This window comes from Carassius carassius, chromosome 1 (assembly GCF_963082965.1).
Source record: "Carassius carassius chromosome 1, fCarCar2.1, whole genome shotgun sequence".
NCBI lineage: Eukaryota > Metazoa > Chordata > Actinopteri > Cypriniformes > Cyprinidae > Carassius > Carassius carassius.
In genome coordinates, this window is record NC_081755.1 from 3996865 (window position 1) to 4020856 (window position 23992).

The window sequence follows — 23992 nt, forward strand, 5'->3', positions numbered from 1 at the left end:
TTCATTGTTCTAGTCGTTTGCTCCCTCGTGTGGTTATACACACAAACGCAGGACGGCTCGTGCTTGTACAAAACAACAACAATAGATGTTATGATGTCAGTCTGACAGACCATTTCACCTCAACAGATGTGACAGCAGATTGTCAGTACAAGTTAATATCAAATATTATAGTTTCCTCAGTGAAGAGCTCAGATCTGCGCCAGAATGTAACGTAATAAATAAACAATAGAGAACCTACACTGCATTTTACGGTTAAAACCCACCGCTGCTTATTATTTTGATGTTACTTCTAACTGGAAGCTGAACATTCAGGACAAGCGTGGGTTTAAAAGCTGTATTGCGTTAAATTACAGTTAAATGATCCTGTATTTAACAGGCAGAGGTGTCGACCGTTTTTGTCAGACTTTTGGCAAGTTCAGCGTATAACCATTAAAATGAATCAAGCGAGAGCCTGACATATCGATGAAAATCCCCTAGAGCTCTTATAAAATGCTTAAATTAAATGCGTTATCATCACAGATGATCAGTCCATCAAGACAAGCGGTGAGAAAAGTAACAGGCACCACGTGATCAAACCCATGCTCGGGTTGCCAGATCCGCCTTTGTCTCGCGGGATTTGGCTGCTGTGCCAAGGAGTGTTTTGGTTGTTTTATAGAATATATTGTACAAATTGTATTTGCTTTGAAAAATTGTCCCATATAGTTTCCTCTTCCCAATTGATCGTTCACAAAAACCCGCCCAGCCTTAATTACTGTTGCTATCTCCAACAAACAATGCCGCTCTCACAGCACACATTATGTTGTAATAAAAACGATAGACACCATCACAAAATTTGTAGTGGTTTACTGGTTATAATGGGACTTGTATTGGTTTTAATAGTAACTGTACTGGACCCCGTGGGTCTCTACTGGTAATTGGTCTCCTTCTATTGGTGGCTTGTTAAAAACAAAAACTCCTAATGAAATTTGTCCCAAAACACACTACAAGAAACCCATTTTTAATGGTTTTAATGGTCAGAAGTTGATAGTTTGTAATGGTATTTGTAGTGGAAGTGATGGTTTTATTGTTGTTTTTTCAGTAATATTGCCTATTTATTTCTACCGCTGAACACACCATTTTTCAAGCTTAAGCCCACCAAAGTGAATCTACTCTTCTGTCTGATTTGTGGTTAAAGCTAGAAGGGATACAGCTGTGGCTACTGGGCATGCACATTTCTGAGCCCACAATATAACGTGAAACCTATGAAAATGGTTTTAAAAAGCACATGTTCCCTTAGGTTAATGAGTGGGAAGATTACATGAAGTGACACTATTAGCTGCATTGAAAACAGATGAGTGCACATGTGCATATAATCTTTTAATGACACGTTGCGCTCTACTTTTGCATGTCCTTACACTCTTTTGGGACGTTTAGGTGACTTTTGCTTTAATTTATCTGAGTTTAATAAAAAAAATTTTTAATGACATACAGTTACAAATTAAATGTTTAGGTTATTATGTTAGAAAACTCGGGAGTGGATGCTTTTCAGTAACCTGTGGTTTTGTTGCAACAAAACATTTGAGACCTACGTTTTATGACAAATGAATGTGTTCATTTCTTGTTTTAGGTTACAAGTCAACAGGAAGAGCTAAACAAACACATTTTTTATTTGCTGAAGAGTTGAATGTAATTGGAAATTAAACCTTTATATATTTTTGTAGCATTGATCATTGGATGTAATTCTTCTCTTTCAATGTCAAGGGGGGACCCTAAACGCTGACACCCAAAGGACGTTCTCAGAGGCCATTTCGAGGATGTTCTGGGGACATTTCTGTGTTAACTGGGAAAGCATATGCAGTACTTGCGGTGTCAAAAAAAGCTGCAGAGCCATCAGTCAAAAAAAAACAAAAACAAAGCTAGAACGCAGTAACTTAACTTACTGCAGTTTGCCTTGATATTAGTTTGGATTTTGTATTTACCGCAAAAAGAAGCAAAAAAATAATGTGGGGACTAATTAACTTAGTGGGTCAAGCAAAACTTGCCATTCCCTGCTTAGTTAGTTGATAAGGGACGAATTGTGGTAATTGGTGATTTTCTTATAATTTCACCATTCGTTACACTGATGACTATGAGTTATGATAACCAATGTGTCTCCTTTTATTCGGAATGATGAAATCGAGAAAGCTTTGACGAGATATAGTAAATTGGCTACTGAGATTAAGACGATCCCATTGGGGTGTAAAAACACTGCTCTAAAACATATTATGTCTTTTAGATGACAGGTTGGATATTTCTTTCAGAGTTTTGCATTAAGGGGAAGCATATGTTATCTACATAAACACTAGCAGCATGAAATGTTTTGAGTGTGGGGAAGTCAGGCATAAAAGGCATCCATGTCTATTTAAGGCCCAGTTAGTGGAAGTTAGGCCTAGTACTTCTGCTGTGGGTGAGAGTAGTTTAATAGAATTATTATTATAATAATTTGTTATATTTTAAAAGAGTTTGAATTAAAAGATATTTGGAGAAGAAGAAATACAGCAATAAAACGGTACATCTGGCTTTAAAGTATCTAATAACAGGGTTAGTGGAGCTAGATTAGATAGATTTTATATAGGTAAAGAATTGAATAATACAGTTATGGATGGATGGCTCTGTGTATATATATATATATATACATATATATATATATATATATATATATACATATATATATATATATATATATATATATATATATATATATATATACATATATATATATATATATATATATATATATATATATATATATATATATATATACAGTGTGCAGTAACACAGATTATGTGAACCACTCGTTAACCTTTCTACAAGATGAAAAATAAAAGCAGTGTAAATAACAAATATAATAAACCTAACAGGGTGATGTCGGTTTATAGACTGTCCCATTGAGTGCCATCTTTGTGGATTAAAGTAAATGGTAACTGAAGTTAGTGAGTCTAGTCTAAAGTTGTGAAAAATCTGATACCAATGTTATAAAATGTAGAGAAAATGCTCTCGTTGCCATTTCCTGAGGAAATGCACAACCCACGTCCAGCTCTATTGTCATGTTTGGGCAGATAATACTCAGAAATCTGATATGAAGAAACTTCTGCCTTTGTGAAACACAATATGAAACACATATAAGAAAATGTCAAACAACATAATTATCAACATAAGTATTTGTTTTATATTTGATTAACCAAAATTGATTCATGGTGTACTCGCTTATAATATAAAACTTGTGAATTTTGAACACAAAAAAAGTTACGCACTGCAGCTTTAATTTCATTACCTTATTGCAGAAAAAGTTAACTCTTCGTTAACTCTCCTAAACCCTTGAGTACTGACAAATGTGTGACATATTGAAGAAAACATCTGGCAACCTTGTTCTTTCATTTCCGCATTCCTACTCCACCCATAAGAAGAAAAAAACTTTTTATATCCTACTTCACACTTACAACAAGGATACTTGACATAGGGGTAAATATAACAGCTTTCACACTTTTAACTTTTATTTATTTTAATATTTAACTTTATTGATCAAAGTCTACACACTGAATTACATGCATTTAACAGCATAGGAAAGGGTAAGAAATGGGGCTGATTTAAAAAATGTTTCTGAAGTACTGTAAATTAAATTTAAAGTTAGTGAATCTAGTCTTAAGTTGTGAAAAATTTGATACCAATGTTGTAAAATGTAAAGACAATGCTGTGTCAAAGAGATGTGGAGGCAGTCTCGTTGCCATTTCTGCTACTTATGGCCATTTTCTGAGGAAATAGGGGTTTGCATGTGTCAGAAAGTTTTTCTCAAGATGCTTTATTTTTACAACCCACGTCCAGCTCTATTGTCATGTTTGGGCAGATAATACTCAGAAATCTGAAATTAAACTTCTGCCTTTGTGAATCACAATATGAAACATAAGAAAATGTCAAACAGCATAATTATTAACATAAGTATTTGTTTTATATTTGATTAACCAATGAAAATAGATCAGCCACAAAGATCTTTTCAGTGAACTTTGCTGTTTTACTAAACATTATTATTTTTTTAAATATTTTAGTGTTAGCACCGCCTGCTTTTGGATAGCTTCAAGAATTCAGACAGACTCAAACTTGTATCTGATCATTTATTTCTGCCTCAGGGTAATAGCAGAAAACAGCTGATAATTTCTCTGAATTCAGGAAGTGTACAAGCTTGTAATATACTTTGACTTTTTTAACAATAAATACAGCCGTGTTAGAATTTTGCAGTTCTATAGCCAAATAGTACAGTCTGAAAATAGTTTTAAAATGTGCACAACACAGACATACACGCATCCTGCTCTCTAAAAACAGAACTGCGTGCATCTAGCGGAAGAACATTGTAGCAAGAGCTACTTCTCTCTGTTTATGGCGAATCACGCAGATACTGGGCTACTCTGTAGTGGTTCCACCAGTACCAGTCTAAATAGCACGTATATATACACTTATTATAGGTGTCCCTTATTTACATTTAATAATCACTCCGCTCTTCTCACATACTCTTCCACCGAGGGGCCGCGGCCTACAGTTTGGGAAGCACTGGTGTACACACTGAATTACATGCATTTTACAGCACAGGAAATGGTAAGAAATAGGGCTGATTTTAAAAGGTTTCTGGAGTACTGTAAATTTATCATTTGTTGCACAACATCTACTACATCGCAAAGCCACATTTGAATGTCCCACACTACACATATTTTATATAATATTTATTGACTAAACTATGTTAAGCTTGCTTGTTTTGGCTTAACTATTAGTTTGATCGATCTACAGTATCACAATACCAGGAAGGGTGATTTTACAAAACTGATTTTAATAATTGACCATAATGGATTGAATTGCTAATTCTTATTTTTCTTGTAATGAGACCACACTTAAAGAGTTAAAACAAAATCTATATCAAGCTGGGAATAACATACAAGTTGAAATCTTAAGACAGATTTTCAATTCACATTTACAGTATGTGCTTATTATGCGTGTATATTACCTGACATCTTTTTCAATTTTTCTTTCAGTCTTATGGAATAGTTCTGTGATTTTTACATTTCCTTTATTTATTACATTTCAGGTGGAACTGAAATGTTACAAAACCCATAAACCCAAGACATATAAATTCTGTTCCTTGATTCTGTAAGTATTTAATTTTTATTGTTAGCTTGTTTTTAATAAAAATATGTTCCTGGTTTGTGTTACGCAACACACTGTGTTTTAATGCAATGTTTGAATTTCTTATCATAAGCTTGTAATCAGAAGAGTCTCTGGTTCCATTATGAGCACCTCAAGACTTTCTGAGGTACGTAGCACCAGCGAGGTCAAAACTTTGCATCGTCTTACTACTCTTTTAAACAATTAAGATCCAGGCATCATCAGTACAACATAACTTCAGGTGCTGATTTTCTTCTAGAAAAATGAAGGCAAGACAGCTTCTGAACGTCCAGTGGACATCAGTGACTGGAACAGAGACCATGTGAGACAATGGATGCTCGCGATACAAATGGATAAAGGATATGCAGACATTTTGTACAATCAGGGACTGAATGGAGCTGGTCTTCTCCACTTGAAGGAGGCTAATCGTTTAATGCAAAACCTACCATCAAAAGCAAAAGAACTGATTTTTCAAAACATAGACCTTTTGAAAGACAAGACTGAAAAGTTGAATGACATGGTGGCTCAGTCGTGTAGCTTAAAGCCTTACCCTTTCAATAGATATGATGCTTCTTACAGGTACACAGAAAACAGCATTCTAGATGTAACTGAAACTGGTCCTAAAGACCTCATACAACCGTGCCATGAATTCAAAGGCTTCACAGACACACCAGGGGAGTACAGAATGGAGAAATACACCTTTGAAGTCATTCGATTCGCAGCAGCATGTATGAATAGTCGCTCAAATGGCACCATTCATTTCGGAGTGGCAGATGACCCACATGGACGAATTCTGGGTGTTAGCGTCCAGAAAACAGATCATTTCGATGTACAGCAGAAACTTGCAATTGAAAGACATTTCAAAGAAAAGAAAGCTCTGAAAGAAAAAAGAGCAAAGAATGTTCAAATAGCAGAAAGAGAAAGAGATGTTCACATTGCAGAGAGTGAACAAAATGTTCAAATGGCAAAAAGGTGCATCAAACCCCCTCGATTTGTTGAAGTTCTCAAAGTTGACATGACATTCTCAGGAAAATATGTTATTGAGGTAGACATTGAGCCATCCTCCATTGTCTGTCAAAACGTCTATTTTAAGACTTTTGATGTCAAACAGAATACAAGCAAGTCCGATGATGTGGTCATAAATGACAACGCTAAAAATAAGAAAGGTGGCGAGACTTTTTATGTAAGAGATGGCAGCAGCAGCGGCAACAAGCTGGCGGAGTATGACAAATACGTTAAGAGCAATGCACAGTTGTTCAAGGAGAGGAAGGATGCTGAAGAAAAGCATCGCTCTGTTGTCAAAATCCATGCACATGGCTCTGCATTGAGTGAGATGATAACAGGAGGGACACATTCTATGGACAGCCCACGTTTTATGTCGTACATTGTGGTGGCTAACAAGTCTCATCCTGTTCAGCATGAAAACCTTGGTTTCCTTCTTGGTATGAATCTAATGGCCGTTTTGGATTTTGATCCACAATCTGCTGAGAATGGCTTGAACAAGCTTCTCAAAGAGAAGAGAATGTTCAATGAGCATTTACCTGTTCAGTATAAAGATACGGGTGCAGTTGTAGACATCGCAAGCAGCTTAGAGCTGACTAAAATCACAAGCTGGGTTTTCTGTAACGGAGGCATTAATGGGGAAACTCCCTCAGACGCGGATAAATGGGGAAAAGAGAAAAGTTCCTCTGTGCGTGATGTAGTTTCTTTCCTGTGCCGAAACGTCCTGCCTCGCAAGAAACTTCTTGTCATATTCTTGTTATTTAGTCAGGTGAGCGAAGCCAGCGATCCCTTGTTTCAGACCTTCGAAATGTTTCATAAGGAGCTTATGGGACAAAACCAAATCTTATGCATGAGTGACAATGAAACATCGTACACCTACTGGAATGATCTCATCAAGCAGCAACATAAATGTGACATTTCAAAACGCATTTATGAGCTAAGTTTGGCTGAAATCAATGGAACCATCCTCAGTCTGTGGTCAGATATGCGCAAACTAATACGGTTTCTGCCTAGTTGTGGTGGCAGTAAGGTTGCGCTATTCAAGAAAACCGAGGAATTCTTACATATGCTCAGTATTCTTTGTGTGAACCAATGTGATGGAGGACATCATGACAAACAGCTTCACGAGGAGAACTTTGATAAAGGAGGGAAGGCATCCTGGTGGAACTTCTACTACTCAGAACAGCCTGGGTCAGCGTCAGTCATCAAACGTGACAAGTTAGACTACATTGTAAACACTATAATTCAAAATATGTTGAATCAGAAGAGAGCTTGTGTGTTTTTCAACATCTTCCATGCTCAAGGCTGGGGTGGCACTACATTAGCCATGCATGTTCTATGGACACTCAAGGAGAAATTCCGCTGTGCAGTGCTGAAAGACACAACAGATGATTATACTGCTGCAGCCAAACAGGTAGTGCAGCTATTAACATACAAGACAAAAGAGCAACCTACACGACTTCCTGTTTTGGTCATGACTGATCACTTCCAAGACATTCTCAATGTACTAACACTCCAAAAACAAATTGAGGAGGAATGTTTGGACCAGCACATTTTTTCAAAATCTCCACAAGTCATCATTGTCAACTGCATGAGAGTTGATTCATGTGAACCAACTGAAGGAACTGGTGATGCAGTTTACATTCCACACTATTTATCTGACAATGAACTAAAGCTATTTGGGGAAAAGATGGAGGAGTTTAAGAAGACCAACAGAAACACTGAAACATTTTACGTGTCCATGATTGTGAACAACTTTTCATCTTACTATATTCAGCGTGTTGTGAAAAATATCCTGAAGGACTTCAACTTTCAATGTAAGAATGCTCAACTTTTTGCTATTCTTGTCCTCTTGCATATCTACTCCAAGAACGCTTTGCTGTCAGTCTCTACATGTGAAGAGTTTCTTGGTCTGCAAACAGAAGCTGAATTGCGTAGGGTTGAAGATGCATTTGAGAAGTTTTCTTCTCTTTTGAAAAGATGCACAGTTTTTTCCAAAGTGACCTTTGAAGGCATGCGGGTGATACACTCAATAATAGCTCAACGTTGTTTGGAAGAGCTTTCTGCTTGTCATGGATTGACAAAAGCACAAATTGCTAACCTTCTGCTCACAACTGCCTTATTTTATGAGAACACTCTGGAAAAACAAAAATTCATGCAGGATGTTCAAGACATGTTGCTGAAGAGTTCACCCAAGAATGAATTTTCACGTCTTATCCAAGATATAAAGAAGGAGACTCCAGGGATGGAAGAGACTGTTCTACTCAATGCAGCAGAGTGCCTCAAGAGTAAAGCCATGCACAGGCCTCAAATATAGACCCTAGTCCGGCATTGGCCCAAGATGTTCAGGCCCTAGCCCTTCAGCTTATCATAATTACCCACCTGAGCCTGTCGTTTTTACCCCCTTCTCCCAAAATAGCTTACTACTGTTTCAGCTATTAAAATAGTTCAGCTTTGTATGTAATGTCAAAGTGATTATATTTGGTTTCGTTTTTTTATTAAGTTAATTTAGAAAACATTTAGAGCTTTTTTTTGGTTTGTTAAATGTAAGTTGTTTTTTAAAGTAACGGCCAAACGCCGGCGGCAGACAGTGAGCTAATCATATCCTATGTTTAATCAATTTAGCCTTCTCAAATAATCATGTCTTACCTAAAATAAAATCTATAGATATAAAACAGTACAAGCATATCGTAATGTTGGTTTAAATGTTTAACCTATATAAATGTACGCTATTAGACGCATATCTAATTGTTTGTGTGGAGAGCTAAATCGCTTTCAGGATGCGTCGACACGGTCACTGGCATTGGAAACAACTTAAAATATGCCATAATTTTTGTAGGTAATAGAAATATATCACTTGCAACTGTAAAGGGTCTACTTTTATTTTTGTGCACTCAAAATATCAACAAAACATTGTGCTTTTATGAAATAAAGGATACAGGATGGCTTTCTGCAATTTTGGCCAGGAGCGCTTCACAACGATGAACCGAAACTCAGCCAATACTTGCCTCACATATTTGCTAAATATATCTATAGAAAGCTTTAAATTGCTACTTTAATTCAAATATCTATTTAAATGATAATGGTAATTACTTTTGCTGGGGCTTTGCGGCATGCTTTAGCCTATTGCGTGTGTTTTTTGCACTGCACTGCACATGACCAATTGACTCACTTTTCACAAAGCATTGGGAACTTTTATTAACTCCCTACACTCCAACTTCTCCCTGATGCTCTGAATGTTTAACTGTCACCTGTATGCTAATTCATGCGTATATGCATTGTGTAGTTGAGGTATAATATTTGTAATATATTCAATATAACAATATTTCATACAGTAGTGTGCTTTGCACGTATATGGGACCAATAAAAGGAGTGAAGCTAAATCAGCCTGAGTCTGACCCGAGCCTGATATGTAAAAAAATAAAATAAAATAAATATTGCCTGAGGCTGGCTCGAAGACCTCTACTACAGAGAAGAAGAAGTGATATTACAGCTCCTTGCCAGGTGCTATTGCATCAAAAAACAGGAAAAAGACAACAATGATCCCATCAAGCCAGATAGTCTTACATTGGCTGGCCATCTTGGTGAACTTAAAACCAGTGTTAATTTTGGCAGGCATTTTTGATTTAGTCTTAGTCTTAGTCACATTTTAGTCATTCGAATCTTTTATAGTTTTAGTCTAGTTTTAGTCGACGAAAAGTCATTGCATTTTTGTCAACTTTTACTTATAACTTTGTTAATAGTTTTAGCCAAACTGTTTTATAAGTAATTTTCAAATTAAAATAATCATTAATTATTTTCTCTTTAAACCAAATCAATCAAGCTTATGAGAAATTTGAATCAAGGACTGAATTTGGAAAATGTTTGGGTGAACTATATATATATATATATATATAAAGAAGCACAATTAAACAAATACAATAGAGATACAAATTAAACTTTTTTGAGATAATATAGGTTTTATTTAACATGTATACATTTATTTAGCATCTTTTGTTGGTTAACATTAATGACAGATAGGTATTTAATTTGGAATGCTGTCCTATTAAGACAGAAGGCATGCATTAAATACTGACACACGTTCAGTTTTCACACACCTGTTCATGTTCACTTAATCCATAACCTACTGTATTTACGTGAGATACTCTACACGATAAACATTTGGACTGTTGTGTGTGTGTTTGAGCGCTGAGAACAGATTGCGCGCTGTATATGAGAACTGAGGAAGTGGAGCACGCGCACGCAAGAGAGAGAGCACTTCTATCAGCGTGATTTCGCCTATCCCGCCTTCACTAACTTTAAGTTAATCGAAAACGAATTGTGACTCCCGGTAAAAACGGGACGTCTGGTTACCTTACCCCTACCACTTTGGGTGCTAAAGCCATTGTTTCAGATCGCTAGTTCGCATTTTATTAGTCTATCTATCCTCCGCGGCTGCCATACTGAGAATAGATATGCAAACGACCCTTATCCGATCGCAATCCAATCACAGGGACGCACATTTTGAAAGACAATAGCCTATAGGATGCATTTTGAATGTTCAATAGTCCTCAAATAACATTATAGTCCAGTTTCGTCTAGTTAACGAAAACGCGGCATAAATTTTGTCATAATTTCGTCATCAGATATTATTTTTAGCTCGTCAACGTCTCGTCTTAGTCACATAAAAAATGTTCGTTAACGAATATTTTTCGTCGTCGTCTTCGTCAACGAAATTAACACTGCTTAAAACTGCAGCTACAGTTATAAAAATACTGCCAAAAATACCATTTAAGGCATGTTTACTAATAGCAATTATAAAAATAATGCAGATACATGAGGGCATTCTTATGGGGTCAAATTACCATTAAGGATTTCTCAAGAGAGAACCCTGAACTCAAGCAATATTGTGATGTATTGCAAATACATGAGCGCATTCTTCTTCAACTAAAAAACGAAATGAAGCAGTCAACTTATTTTTTTTTCTGCTGACAAAGACAATCAAAACAACCTGACAAAGTGCAAGGCTCCCAGTTACTTTCAGCAATATACTGGACAAGAATAAGGACTTGTTTTCAGTGCAATTTTCAGAAATTATAAACATATTTTTCTTAATATACATTTCACATACATCTTAATGCATTCTATATACATTGATATATTCATGGAAATTTGCACATTTTTTTATATATTCTTTATATTTGAATTACTTTTATTGTTAAGAAGGAAGTTTCCATATTGATTTGGAAACCAGGAAGTCGTGGGCCTAATGGTTAGAGAGTCGGACTCCCAATTGAAAGGTTGTGAGTTCGAGTCCCGGGCCGGCAGGAATTGTGGGTGGGGGGAGTGCATGTACAGTTCTCTCTGAGCAAGGCATCGAACCCCCAACTGCTCCCCGGGCGCCGCAGCATAAATGGCTGCCCACTGCTCCAGGTGTGTGTTCACAGTGTGTGTGTGTGTGTGTGTTCACTGCTCTGTGTGTGTACATTTCGGATGGGTTAAATGCAGAGCACAAATTCTGAGTATGGATCACCATACTTGGCTGAATGTCACGTCACTTTACAAAGGGGTTTACTTGTATTTTTAATTTTGGTTTGCATTGTGCTGTGTTTAGTGTTGAAGGAAATACCTTTAAAGTTTTCTACAGATTTTTTCCCCCTTATATTGTACATTTGTCACTTGATAATTATTGTTATTTCTGTGTAACATATTTCTTCATTTATGGTCTTCAAGGCCACAAGTCACTGTTAAGAAGTAGTAATTTTCCATTCCCTTGCTTGTGATTATCACACTTTTTTTTATATATTTCTGTTAAGACAAATGTTAATAAACTTAGATTTGATCACTTCCTTTCCGGCTCCTGCATTTCTCCTGTTTTGTCTGGTATATATTTGCGTTTTAGAATTATTTCAAAACAATTTTACAAAAAAAAAAAAAACAAAACACATGCCTCACAGCCAGTGGGAAGTTAAAAAAATCTAGATCTTTCTGAATACAGAAATTGTCTGTATTTGCATTTCCTTGTCCTATGTCACAAAGTCCAGTCATACACTCAACACTATTTACTTTTTTTTTTTTTAAATCACTATATTTGTTTATATTCGTTTTAGCAAATAGTATGCTTAGAGAACTCATTAACTATGGTTCCTCATTTACAGTATATAGCTAAGATAGCTGTATAAGTATTGGATTGATGTACTTGTGAAATCAAAAATCACCTCGTAAGGTTAATTTTTTCACCCCAAAAATGAACATTTTCTCATCTTCTATTTACTCACATGTACACCACTGTCATTTTTTAATGGTTTTTAATGTTTTTTTGTTTGTTTGTTTTTCAAGTCTCTTATGCTGACCAAGGCTAGATTTATTTGATCAAAAATAGTCAAAACCGTAATATTGTGAAATATTATTACTATTTAAATTTATATTTTTATATTTTAATATATTTTCAAATTAAATTAATTTCTGTGATCAAAGCTGTATTTTCAGCATCACTACTCCAGTCTTCAGTGTCACATGATCTTCAGAAATAATTTTAATATAATGATTTGCTGCTATACAAGCATTTCTTATTACCAAAGTTGAAAATCGTTATGTCACATTTGATCAGTCTAATGATCTAATGTACCCTTACTATAAAAAAGTATTAAATCCTTTTTTAAAAAAAACACTGCGTAAAATAGTATTTACAGAGAATGGTATTTATTGTAACTTTATATTACTAAAAATATTAAAATGAAAATATGCTGAATGGAAGTGTTAATTTCTGTGCTGCTGCCCTCTGGGGATCTGGAAATGCTCTCCCGGGCCGCCAAGAGTGCAGGCTTGATTGGAAAATTCCACCACGTCCTGAACCATCGAGGTTAGATGACTGGTATCTCGGGGTGGCTCACGCTGGTTCTCATGGCCCCATCCTAGCGCCTTTCTTACTGTAGGTGGATGATGATTTTTGCTCCCTGGGTTGTGGATGGCACCTAATGCCATAAACCGCCCCAGTGGCCCATCCTTCCTCACCACTATCGTTGGTGGTGCAGCTAGGGGGTTAATGTGAGTTCCCCAGGCTAAGCAGTCATTTCTGCTGTAATTGTGTCCAAATGCCACTACCACTTGGCGGAGCAAACCGTTGCTTCCCTCCCGGGCCTGTAGGCATTTGTTTACTCTGATCGACAGTGCTTATACGGTCTGTGGAGAAGCTGCCTCCGCCTTACATGCTATAGTGTTGTTGCAAGTGCACCAGGCTAAGGCACTTGCACAAGATTGGATTGCAGCGATTGACCTACATGACATGTACTTCCACGTGTTTTTATCCTTCCATGCCACAGGCCATTCCTGTGGTTTGTGTTCGAAGGACGGTGTATCAGTTCAACGTCATGCACTTCGTGCTGTTCCTGTCACCCCTTGTCTTCAGGAAAGTTGCAGAGAAAGTTACCCTGGTTCCTTGTGGGGAAGTTGTGGCCTAGTGGTTAGAGAGTTTGACTGGGGTTGTGGGTTTGAATCTCGGGCTGGCAATACCATGACTTAGGTGCCCTTGAGCAAGGCACTGAACCCCCAACCACTGCCCGGGCACCGCAGCATAAATGGTTGCCTATTGCTTCGTGTGTGTGTTCACAGTGTGTGTGTGTGTGTGTGTGTGTGTGTTCACTGCTGTGTGTGTGCACTTTGGATGGGTTAAATGCAGAGCACGAATTCTGAGTATGGGTCACCATACTTGGCTGAATGTCATGTCACTAGTCACTAGTCACACTTAGGGGTGCTCCGATCACGATCGGCTTTACTGAAGAGATGCGCATTAACGATCGGCCGATCGTGATCGGAGCACCCCTAATCACACTCTAAGAGAACAGTGCATTTGCATGCTCAACTACCTTCCTCAGTCTCAGGATCAGTTGTGGGATCACGGGGACTTGGTGTTCTCACACCTCAGCCTGTTGGGCGGACAAATGGGAAAAAGAGCATACTCTCCCCAATGCAGAGGATCTCGTTTCTCATTATGGAGTCTGACACGATCAAACAGACAGCACACCTCATGCAGGAACATCAGGGCCGGACCTAGCATTTAGGGGGCCCAAAGCAGATTTTCAAAAGGGGCCCCCATACCTACAGTTTCACCTAACCACCCAGCATCCCATCCCTGTGTACACATCATACACTGAGACCTAACTGTTAAGTTTTACCATTTTGTTTTACTCAATATATTTATCTTCCAAGATATAGATAGGACATATATTTTGGTAGTTGACAAATATGCAGTAAAAACACTATTCTGGCCCTTTAACTAATTAAAGTTGTCCATGGAGTTTAAAAACAAGATATGGTGTCACACCAGAGGACAAAGTTATCAGTGACATAATATGTCAAGTTCATATGCTTTTAGAAATATGTGGATGAAAAATTGTTGCCCATTACTAAAATAGACACTTGTAAACTTATGCCTGAGGTATTTATTAACAATTGTATACTTTTCTTTTTAATTTATAAAAGTTGAAATCCTTGAGACAGTCAAACCTGGATAATTTTGAGATTTACCCAACGTTCCCACTACTCCCTTCAGAGATCAGGTAGTAAGCCTGCAAGCGCAGCCCCTGGAGAAGGCAGACCCAGCCCTAGCTTTGCTTTGTCCCGTCCGAGATGTTACATAGACACAACGCTTCAGGACCTCAGACCAGTTCTTTGTCTTTCATGGAGGCTGGGAGAAGTGGAATGCCGTCTCCAAGCAGAGGATGGCCCACTGGATAGTGGATGCCATCACCTTGACTTTCAGACACAGGGTGTGCCCTGTCCGTTCAGGTTGTGAGCTCATTCAACTAGAAGTGTTAGGTCCTCTTGGGCGCTGGGCTGTGGCACCTTGCTGACAGATATTTGTAGAGCTGCGGGCCCTAACACATTCACTAGATTCTATAGCCTTCATACGGAGCCAGTATCCAGCTTTGGGTCAGCTTGCTTTAACTGCTCCAGAGGTCCATAGAGAAGACCCTGTTGAGCTCCTCCGTCCACTAGGCAGCGAGACGTGGCAGAGCATCCGGCGCCTGGCTCTCACTCTATGAATCCGCTAGAGAACTGGTAGAGGGCTGGGTTCTAAATGTAGAGACCTAAGTAGATCCCATATGTGTAAAGTCCACAGTATAGCCTCAGAGCCTGTGTTTCCCTGGCAGACTTCGGTCAATTCTAAAATGGTTACAATCAACTCCAATCTTCCATATACACCTAACGGTCGGTCATATGTGTATGTGTAGTTTCCGAAACCTCCTTCGGTAAGGCTGGGGCTTCCGAAGCGTCCCTGTTCCAAGTGGAGTGGGTACATTTTCCCAGTGTTATCCAGTCTTACTGAGTAGGTAGTGCCATAGTAGTGGTAGCTGGTCTTCTTGTGCTGAGCCCTGGCCTGTGCCAGAAAATAGGGGCACAGGTGGCTTTCACACAGTGTTGCCAGATTGGAAATGTCCAAGTATCGTACCAGAAGTTCAAAATTATCGTATTTGGAAGAAAATTATCATACACAAGTCAAAAGAGTTATTTATCTATTCTAAACCAACAACATTTTGACACGACCTGCAAATTACCACAATAGATAACTAGGCATATTGTTGGAAGGAAGCAGTGCGACAAAATACTATCCCATTATTTTCAGTGACTGTCTGCGTCGCGGCGCATATTAAAACATTAAAATTATTTTTAACACTTGCTTTGTCGCGTCCAGTGTAGAAGGAATTTAGCTGTTGCTGCATGGTGCAGTTAACTCCACATCTGAGCTGCTGTAGTCGGAATCCTGCGTGTTGCCAGATGTTGAAGGGGTTCTTGCTGTCATGGACCGCAACAGTGCTCGTTGGCTTTAAAGCAGGGCACTCTCCTGCATTCTTAACACACTCTGAGGTGCACACGAACGCATTTAGAGTGTCTGTAATGAGCCGATTTTGTATATGAGTGAAGAAGCCCTATGACTGCAACTACCATCATATACATTTTTTTTATAAAATTCTTAAATTATCGTACATTACGGGATTTTTTCATTATTGATCGTACATCGTACAGAGGTAAAAATTATCGTACAAATACGATAATTATCGTACGTCTGGCAACACTGCTTTCACAGGACACTGGAAGGGGCAGTCGCTGTGGCCCTTTGGTAGGGATCTCAATTCGTCGGTCATCTGACGTGGCGTCGAGAGTGACCGACTGAAATGGAGACATTTGTTTCTAACAAATAAGGGGGAATACTTTTTTAAAAAGCAAAAAGTATTGATAATACAGCTGTAGTTGAATAAAGAATTAAAGAAATATATTTAAAATATTTTTGTAAAGGATCCTTATTTTTGACTTATTCAAATATATAAATATATATATATATATATATCAAACAATGACATTTGGCTGTGGAAGCAACATGGTCAGATGGTTTAATTGGTTTTTGTCAATTGTGTAAACCAGTATTTTTCATAAAAATATAATTTTATACTGTAAAATTTATGTGAAATCAAATGTAATCTAGTTTAGTATAATAACATTGTTTTACGATCAAAAAAAAAAAAGTTTTTTTACACAATTTGTTAAATATTATTTCTAAAAAAGATGTTTTCAGCATATCGTCCCCTTGGAATTATATGGTTCTATCTGCATTCCGAGTAGTTTTGAGCTTCAAAGTTTTTGCATTCCATTCGACTGTATAGATACAACTTTGTCATTTATTTAAATAAAAAGTCTAAAAATGTACAGAACATTAAAAAATCTATCACATAATATAAATAAGTTGTCACTGAATACGAATATGTGAATAACTCAATTTTGGCAAAAATGGCAGATAGAACCTTATAATTCCAAGGGGACGATATGTCCTGCCAAATATTGCAAAAACGCATTAAAATTTACATTTAGAGATAACTAATAAAATATATTTAGTGTGATTTTTTTTTTTATTAAGTATTTATTTCTTAAGTAAGCTTGCATGCTATCTAGGTGGATAAAATATGTAATATTTCTCATTCTTTGGCGGTTAACCAATTGACATTTTCAAGTGGCCTTACCTTTTATAAAACATGGTGCATACGATTTTAAATGACAGAAAATCTACATACACTGTGTACATTTAAAAATACATGATGCATGCTTTCAAGTTTTTAAAGTTGCCGGTGATATATTTCTCTTCTGTAAAGCACCTTAACAGTTTAAAAAAATAAATAAAACTTTACTTACCTCATAAAAATACTCACAAAACGATCGAACTGATGAAAACATCGAACTATAGCTTAATATGAACTATGGCCAATAATTAATTCATTGTTTAATCCGACCTGAGTGAAAGCTACAATTGCGTCCTCGTGTGGTTATACACACAAACGCAGGACGGCTCGTGCTTGTACAAAACAACAACAATAGATGTTATGATGTCAGTCTGCCAGACCATTTCACCTCAACAGATGTGACAGCAGATTGTCAGTACAAGTTAATATCAAATATTATAGTTTCCTCAGTGAAGAGCTCAGATCTGCGGCAGAAGCGCACAGCGGTGAGTCTCCGTTATATAATAACAGCGTATAATAAATAAACAATAGAGAACCTACACTGCATTTTACGGTTAAAACCCACCGCTGTTTATTATTGTGAAGTTACTTCTAACTGGAAGCTGAACATTCAGGACAAGCGTGGGTTTAACAGTTAAATTACAGCGAAATGATCCTGTATTTCACAGCAGAAGAGGCGTCGACCGTCATCATGGCTTTCCTCGGAAGAGTGTTTTCTCTCGCAGTTTTGTTTGGCTTTGTGACCGCTGAGTTGCACAAAAGAACAGGTAAGTTAATGCTTTTAAATCTTTTGGTGTCTGTTAAACACAAGATCTTTTTTTCTTGTGGTTAATAAACCTTCGTCTTCGTTTCTCCAGCGTCAGTTTTTTGTCGGACTTTTGGCAAGTTCAGCGTATAACCGTTAAAATGAATCAAGCGAGAGCCTGACATATCGATGAAAATCCCCTAGAGCTCTTATAAAATGCTTAAATTAAATGCGTTATCATCACAGATGATCAGTCCATCAAGACAAGCGGTGAGAAAAGTAACAGGCACCACGTGATCAAACCCATGCTCGGGTTGCCAGATCCGCCTTTGTCTCGCGGGATTTGGCAACTGTGCCAAGGAGTGTTTTTGTTGTTTTAAAGAATATGTTGTACAAATTGCTCTGAAATATTGTCTCATATAATTCTTCCTAACTGATACATTATCACAGTGAGACCGTGTGCTGTTTTGACAGCAGGGCCGGAGATTTGCGGCGTCATTAAGAACTGCGCCATTGTATCTGTTATGTTGCCAACTTCAGGCAGAGCCCTCTTATAGATTCAGAATTAGGGAAAAAAGGGGTTTATTTAGACACAGATGGTATTCGGTTGACAGTACTGTTTAATTTCTCTACTTGCAAACAGTGACTCAATGTCATCAATTGGTTTACAATGAAATACAAGACCTGATTATTTTTTTTTTTAAATACTGCCTGAGCTCTGCACTTTTTGTAATCGATGCAGTGATGTGTCAGGAATTATGAAGATGTCTACACTTTACGTTGTGTTCACTGGCTGTTACTCATTACGAAAGGATTCACAGGTGTGTTGAACACACTGAGCTCATTTTTAATGGATGCACTACTGACTAACTTAATAATATTTCTGTGCCCACACACCCCAGCTCCTGTGTTCCTGGAGAAGTGGGATGCTCTTAGTTTAATTTCCCGCCAGAAGAGAGCCAACACGGGTGATGAAGAGACTAAACTCCCTGCCAGCCTCGAGAGGGAGTGTTTGGAGGAAGTGTGTGATTACGAAGAAGCAAGAGAAGTCTTCCAGGATAATTATCGCACAGTGAGTCTGAATCTTAACCTTAATTCACCTGTCTAAACTTGGGGTGTGTGACATTTATTCTTTGGGATGAAATGACAAGCTGAGCATGTGATTTACTTTGCACAAAGCAAGCAAAAACACCTTGATAGTGCAAATGTAAGTTTGCAGTGCGACTGACACTGATGGCAGATGGAGTATTCTCCAGACGATGCCTTGCATACTTTTCTGGACCTGGCCCCTTCATGCATATTTAATGCATCTTCATTCCAAATACTAAGCCTTAGCCATCTAAGATACCAGTACAAAACACATGCTCAAAATGTTTAATAATTATCATTATCAAAAAAACGTAGATGTCATTTGTATGAATATCACACACTTCTAGTCGAATATTACTACTAATATTCACAGTTGCACTCGTTAATTGTACAGACTTAAATGGATTGTGTTTTTGTTTCTTTAAAGGATATCTTCTGGTCTGTCTACATTGGTAAGTTGTGAATGTTGCATTATGCATGATGGTCATGTGTCAGCTGTTTTTTTTCCAGACGTCTCCAGTTCTAGAGACCCACCTACCAAAATGTGTTAGACTAATTAAAGCACCTGGTTCAACCCAACAGCTGTTTAGTGTGTTGAATGGACTGGATTTCAGGTACCTCAATGAAATGAATATAGACAAGTGGGATCAGTTGTTCCACTTGTTGCCCTGATGAAATCAAAATGATTAAAGAAAACTACAGAAATATATATAATAAATTGGACCTATTCCATGTCCAGGTCAGCTGGTTATTAGATGAAACCGACAACAGGTAAGAAGTATGTTGTATTTCATGGGAAAGCAGTTGATTATGTAGTTATATAGCGGTCAGCATAAAACAGTATTGCACATGGGATTGCTACGATTGACCAGACATATCAAGCCTTTCAGATAATCGTGTACTAATGCTCAAGATATGGTGTATTCTGATTTTATACATTTATAGACATATAAAGTTTTAAGTGTGTAACATTCATCATCTCTGATGTTGTTTTACTTGCTAGATGGTGACCAGTGTGCTGAGAAGCCATGCAAAAATGGAGCCATGTGTTCAGATAGTGTGGGGGGCTTTGACTGTATTTGTAAATCAGGCTTTTCAGGAATCAACTGTGAGACAGGTATGTAACTGAACCCTCATCTTGATTGAGCTCTTTTTCAAAAGTACACACAAAAGGGATCAAGAAACAGAAAATTTTAATATCCAGAATTAGGCTTTCTACCCTTCTGAAACGCCAGAATTTGAAATCGCCCCAGTTGTGATTTCATTCTCTACGCATCCCTTAACATGTGTTACTCAAGGAGTTCTACCTTTAAACTTCCAACACTTGACAAGATAACCTGAATCAAAATCTAAATCCTCTACTTGTCAACTCGATTCTCTTCCAACACATTTTTGAAGTTTGCTCATCTTCTTTGTCTTTAATCACGGAGATTCATTCATCACTCTCTTCTGTTTTTTTTCGGTCTGAATCCGAAGTTGTCTGTCTCCCCTCTTCCCCCTCCTCTCCACCACCACCCCCACTTTTGTGGCATTTAAAAAAAAAACTGTGGTGAGAACTAACCGGTGCTCATTTTAAGTATGGCCTTTGATACAATCTCGTTTAACATCCTCCTAAACAAACTGGACTCTCTTGGAGCAATGGGCACAGGTCTGTCTTAGTTTAACTGGTGTTCCCCAAGGCTCAGTTTTGGGCCCTCTTTTATTTATTATTTATTTATCACCATTTTCAGGAATCCTATACATTTTTAGGAAGTACGGCATTCATTTCCACTGATATGCTGACAATGCTCAGCCTTAGCTATCTTTGTCTATGTCTATCCTCCACCTTCACTGTTCAAATGTTAGCTGTAATTAAAAACTGGCTGTCATCTAATTAACCACTAACTCAATAGTGGTATAACTGAAATCTGATAGCTTCTCAGTGACCATTGACCTGTCTATTTTTTTCACCTTGGACATCTGTAACAGCAATAATCTTCATACCTTTAAATCTATTTGTAAAACTCATTTATTAAAACTTAATTTATTTATTTAAATTATTTATCATTTCACGTGTACTAAGCAATGTTTTATTCCTCGGTGTCTTAATGTATGTTACAGTATGCTCTATTGTTGTTATATTAATATTCTTAGGATGACTTTTAAGGTGTACTGAGAGTCGTGAAAGGTGCATTAATAAACCTAATGAATAAAGATGCTGAGGTCTGTCAACAACTCTTACCTGTCATGTCAGTCACAAGAAAATAAATTCAACACTGGATAAATTAGTATTTCTCAATTGTCTTTATGTAATGCTGAATGAAGTTTGTTGTTGATTCTCACCGATTTTTATTTTTCCCACATCTAGATCAAACGGTATGTGTAATCGATAAGAGCAAAGGGTGCAGTCAGTTTTGTAAGCCGGGCTATCAGTCGTACGAGTGCTCGTGTGCGTACGGCTGGAAACTGCAGCAGAGAGAGAAGTGCGTGCCAGCTGGTGAGTGCCTTATGTCTCTATCTCACAATCAGTTTCTGAACAATGCACAAACATGTTAATGCAACAGCTGATGATGGCAGACGAGTTGAGAAATTGTACTGATTATGAAACTGTTTCCTATTATTATAAGTACTAAAATAATATTAAAAATAAAGTAAACTAAAAAATATGATTTTTTTGATCGTTTCAATAAAGCAATGTTTTATAAGCATTATGTAAGTACACATTTACTTTTCTCTTTAGTAACGTTTCCATGTGGAAAAGTGGCAAGTTTGAGTCAGTGGGACAGACGTCAGTCAACCAACACACTGTCAGACTATCAAGGACTCACCTGTGCCCAAGAAGAGTGTCCCTGGCAGGTGAACAACCCACACTTGATCCTCAGGACATCATGTTTGCTGTTTACGTAAAGTCAGAGCCAATCTGCAGATTTGAGTTCACAGATTTCATAGAAAACCAGATTTGTATTCCATCCTTAAGTCATTCATATTTACTTGAATAAAGTGCTGTTAGAGTTTGAGTTCTGCCGCTTATATGGGTACGTTAAATCCAACAAAGTCAGGGTCTAATGTTCCACATCCAAATTTTGAGCAGTTTTTGAAACACACCAGTATTCTGTACATACACAAAACAATAATTAAAGACACTCACTCTCACATGTGCAGGTACTTTACATTGTGTACATGTACTCATTGTTTCAAAGGCGATGCTGCAACGTGGATCGGTTGGTTTCTGCAGTGGGGTGATCTTCAAAGAGAACATGGTTCTCACCACAGCCCAGTGTGTTAGGAAGCACGACAACTTTCAGGTGGCTGTGGGTGAGTACCATCATGTTTTGGGAAAAAGTGCATGAACAGTGGTTTCCCAACATGCTAAAAAGATAATTCCTCGCACTCTACAGGTAAAAGGGTGACCTCATTCGAAGCAGGAGAGCAGACGCTTCGGGTAAAGCAGGTGCACATCCACCCGCTCTATGTTGAGGGCAAACCTGACAATGACATGGCTGTAGTAGAGCTGACGCAGAAGATGGTCTTCAAGAAGAGCGTGCTTCCAGCCTGTCTGCCCGAGAGAGACTTTGCTGACAGTGTGCTCATGGCGGGCGACTACATGGGTGTCGTCACCGGCTGGAAGGAAGTTTCCGGTGCAACGGATCTTGAAGGGAACCTCATGTTAAACCACCTTTCCTACGACAAACTGCTTGTTTGCTCACAGCGCCACTCTGGTCAGGTTGGTGGACATTTCAGTATTTTATTGTGTTCCCATGGTCACGAAGAAACCACTTCACAAATGGTTTTCCTCGTAATCAAACATATTATCATCCACTCATGCAACTGTATTATTATCCAAGAATCAAAACATAAAATGATCCATGGTCTTGGTGTAGAGGACTCTCAGAATAATAGTAAAACTTAGTAAATATGCAGGTGGATGTTTTTTCAGTAGCCAGGGTTTTTCCAGTTTAGTAAAATTCTTGCCAACGTTGCTTAAAAAAATGGGTCGGTGGGATAAAACTCTAAAGGGGCCAACAGTGGATGATGGTGAGATGATGACTAACAAAGAATCAAAACATATGAATTAGCTAGCTTTGGGCAACAACTGTCACAGACAGGGTCAATATTTGCAGGTATTAAACTTCTCACAAAGTCTGAAAGTGCGCTTCCACAAATGAAGGCCTCAAAAAGTCTTTAAAAATCTTGCAACACTGCAAAAAACTGCTATCTTCCTCAGTATTTTTGTCTTGTTTTCTGATATATACAGCATGGGTGTAACTGCAGGGAGAATCAAAGGTATTTAAAGTAGAGACATATAACTGAGTGCTTTTATTTTGTCTTTAGGTCACCAACAAAATGGCGTGTACTCTGCCTCGAGCTAAAGCAGACTGCATCTTGGGACAGGGCAGCCCTGTGCTCACGCTCTACAGAGAGGTGTTCTTCCTCACCGGCATAGTCAGCCAGACTCCAGGAACCGACTGCAAGAACGGTTATGTCTTACAGAAAGTGTCCCGCTTCTTGCCATGGTTAAACACATTCATGCGCCCATAATGAAAGAGAAAAGAATTCATGTACGATACATTTCTACCTTGTTTTTGTTTTAGTTGACATTGCCTTTGTTCCCACTTATACACAAGGGGGGGGGGGGGGGGGGGTTGTTCCAGAAAACATGGTTAACTTGCATGTACCCTCAACTCTCGGTTGATAAACCCAAAACTTGTTTACTCAGGGTGTATCTGTTAATACGGCTTTATAATTTAGTGTCTATCTGTGAGTCCCATTATGAGTCCTGTAGCAAATAAAAACATCCTTTTAAATGCGGAGCCATCAACATGTAAGATGAGAAAAAGTTGGTTTTAAGATTTGGAAGGTAAAATAAAACGAGCATTCGATTGTTATAATGCAATTTTGATGTTATGCATAATCCGTGCTGTCATGGCCACTGGAGCCTCATGAAAAGGTGCTCTGCTAAAAAAAAAACAATAAATACCATCACAGAAATTCTAATGGTTTCCACTACAAATACCATTAC

At 37.9% G+C, this 23992-nt stretch overlaps 2 protein-coding genes across 5 annotated transcripts; both read left to right on the top strand.

Moving 5' to 3' along the window:
* The first annotated feature begins 32 nt into the window (after positions 1-32).
* proza (protein Z, vitamin K-dependent plasma glycoprotein a) lies at positions 33-23591 on the top strand. 3 transcript variants are annotated; one of them, XM_059548482.1, is made up of 10 exons: positions 33-211; positions 17828-17926; positions 18807-18976; positions 19421-19445; positions 19997-20110; positions 21341-21469; positions 21713-21828; positions 22173-22287; positions 22371-22696; positions 23305-23591. In XM_059548482.1, the coding sequence occupies exons 2-10, from the start codon at positions 17851-17853 to the stop codon at positions 23509-23511; spliced, it is 1278 nt and encodes a 425-aa protein (XP_059404465.1). In that variant the 5' UTR covers positions 33-211; positions 17828-17850; the 3' UTR covers positions 23512-23591. The 3 variants fall into 3 exon arrangements, with proteins under 3 accessions (XP_059404465.1, XP_059404482.1, XP_059404474.1); XM_059548499.1 differs by lacking the exon at positions 33-211 and adding an exon at positions 17459-17644 and having other exon boundaries at positions 17836-17926; XM_059548491.1 differs by lacking the exon at positions 33-211 and adding an exon at positions 17651-17712 and having other exon boundaries at positions 17834-17926.
* On the top strand, positions 3409-8657 carry LOC132139829 (sterile alpha motif domain-containing protein 9-like). Of its 2 annotated transcripts, none has more exons than XM_059548459.1 (4): positions 3409-3480; positions 5090-5151; positions 5261-5314; positions 5426-8657. In XM_059548459.1, exons 3-4 carry the CDS (start codon positions 5291-5293, stop codon positions 8483-8485), a joined length of 3084 nt encoding a protein of 1027 aa, XP_059404442.1. In that variant the 5' UTR covers positions 3409-3480; positions 5090-5151; positions 5261-5290; the 3' UTR covers positions 8486-8657. The 2 variants fall into 2 exon arrangements, with proteins under 2 accessions (XP_059404442.1, XP_059404451.1); XM_059548468.1 differs by lacking the exon at positions 3409-3480 and adding an exon at positions 4458-4605.
* Positions 23592-23992: the final 401 nt, after the last annotated feature.

Excerpts from the sequence above, each read along its gene's own strand:
- LOC132139829 (XM_059548459.1), top strand. The coding sequence starts at position 5,291 with ATGAGCACCTCAAGACTTTCTGAG. Across the intron at positions 5,315-5,425 it reads GCACCTCAAGACTTTCTGAG|AAAAATGAAGGCAAGACAGC; the intron begins GTACGTAGCACC and ends ATTTTCTTCTAG.
- proza (XM_059548482.1), top strand. The coding sequence starts at position 17,851 with ATGGCTTTCCTCGGAAGAGTGTTTTCTCTCGCAGTTTTGTTTGGCTTT. Across the intron at positions 17,927-18,806 it reads TGAGTTGCACAAAAGAACAG|CTCCTGTGTTCCTGGAGAAG; the intron begins GTAAGTTAATGC and ends CACACACCCCAG. Across the intron at positions 20,111-21,340 it reads AGGAATCAACTGTGAGACAG|ATCAAACGGTATGTGTAATC; the intron begins GTATGTAACTGA and ends TCCCACATCTAG.